This window comes from Protobothrops mucrosquamatus, unplaced genomic scaffold (genome assembly GCF_001527695.2).
Source record: "Protobothrops mucrosquamatus isolate PMUCROS unplaced genomic scaffold, P.Mucros_1.0 scaffold4387, whole genome shotgun sequence".
Lineage (NCBI taxonomy): Eukaryota > Metazoa > Chordata > Lepidosauria > Squamata > Viperidae > Protobothrops > Protobothrops mucrosquamatus.
In genome coordinates this window covers 91,503-93,334 of record NW_015390300.1, presented here as the reverse complement: position 1 = coordinate 93,334, position 1,832 = coordinate 91,503, and the positions used below count along the sequence as shown (strand labels likewise).

Genomic DNA, 1,832 nt, shown 5'->3' with positions numbered 1-1,832 from the left:
TATGGAGAAACCACACTTACTTGAAAACAAGGAGGGGTAGCAATTTTAAGTCCTCGACTTCAAGCAGTTCATTTAGCGACCGTTCGGAGTTTCAACAGCACTGGAAAAAAGAGACACTCAGTGTTTCACGCTCACAACTGCCATGATCACGTGATGAAAATTCAGACTCTTGGCAACTGACTCGTATTTATGACGGTCTCGGTGTCCCGGGCTCGTGGGATCATTCTGACAAGCAAAGTCAACGGTGGAAGCCAGATTCGTTTAACTGTCGTGTTATAACTTAACAACTGTAGTGATTCACTTAACAGCAGTGGCTCAGAAAGTCATACAGTGGGGCAAAATTCACATAACAACAGCCATTTGTCTGAAATGGTATATAGAGTTTCCTGTCTGAGCAGGGGGTTGGACTAGATGACCTCCAAGGTCCCTTTCCGACTTTATTACTATTATTAACTGCCTCGCTTAGCAACAGAAGTGTTGGGCTTCAGTGTTGCCGTAAGCCGAGGACCGCCTGGATTAAAAAAAAGGTCCCTTGCGTTTTTAAAACGCATGTTGCTAAGCGAGACAGCCCTTAAGTGAATTTTGCCCCATTTTACCCCCCCTTTCTGGCCACCGTTGTTAAGTGAATCGCTGCGGTTGTTAAGCGAGTAACACGGTCATTAAGTGAACCCGGCTTCCCCTATTGACTTTGCTTGTCGGAAAGGTCGCAAAAGGGGATCATGTGATCCCCGGGGACACTTCGACCGTCATAAACAGGAGTCAGTTGCCAAGTGGCCGAATTTTGGTCACGTGACCGCGGGGGATGCTGCAACGGTCGTAAGTGTGGAAAACGGTCGTAGGTATCTTTTTTCAGTGCTGTTGTAACTTTGGAATGGTCGCTAAATGAGGTGTTGTAAGCTGTGGAGTACCTGTAGCACGATCCTCAGTCAGTTAGCTCAAATATTGCCGTGACTGAGGATTGTGGGATCCGTTGCCCAGTTGAACATCTAATAATAATAATAATAATAAAGTTGGAAGGGACCTTGGAGGTCATCTAGTCCAACCCCCTGCTCAGGCAGGAAACCCTATACCCTTTCAGACAGGTGGCTGTCCAGTTTCTTGCTTGTCAGAACGATCACACGACCCGGGGGACACCGAGACCGTCATAAATCTGTAGTATAGTACACTCCTGCGCAGCTGCTTCACGTCTGCCTTTCCTTCCCTCCTAGCCACAAACACCTGGAGCATTTTACAAACCAGAGGAGCCCTGGTGCAAGGAGGATATGGCCACAGCAGTGTGTACGACCCACCCTCCGGGTCCATCTATACGCATGGAGGTTACAAGGCTTTCAGCGCGAACAAATACAGGCTGACGGACGACCTGTACAAATACGAAGTTCGTAAGTACAAGTGGTAAGTAGATTCATTGAGTTGCGAAGCCTGGTTTTGTGTGTGTGTGTGTGTGTGTGTGTGTGAGAGAGAGAGAGAGAGAGAGAGAGAGAGAGAGAGAAGGGGGGAGTGCTGCTTAGACTTTGATGGGGGTGTGATTCCCCCCCCCCCCGGAGATTAGCCTGCAACTTGAGGTTCTCCTAGTCCAGGGCTAGGCAACCTTGGCTCCTTTATGACTGGTGGACTTCAACTCCCAGAATTCCTGAGCCAGCCATGCTGAGGGCAAAGGGAGAGGTTTCCAAGCTGAGCCATGCTGGCTCAGGAATTCTGGGAGTTGAAGTCCATGAGTCATAAAGCAGCCTAGGCCTAGGCCAGGGGTCGGCAACCTTGGCTCTTTTATGACTCGTGGACTTCAACTCCCAGAATTCCTGAACCAGCATGACTCAGCTTGGAAACCTCTCCCT

The 1,832-nt window shown here is 49.1% G+C and overlaps 1 protein-coding gene across 1 annotated transcript in view; it reads left to right on the top strand.

Moving 5' to 3' along the window:
* The window catches only part of ATRN (attractin), a gene marked incomplete at both ends in the record, with an annotated part of 93,109 nt that overhangs the window by 14,074 nt on the left and 77,203 nt on the right, over window positions 1–1,832 (top strand). Inside the window, one exon of the mRNA XM_015828296.1 lies at window positions 1,209–1,392. Coding sequence (XP_015683782.1) covers window positions 1,209–1,392 — 184 coding nt within the window. The remainder of the gene's footprint in view (window positions 1–1,208; window positions 1,393–1,832) is intronic.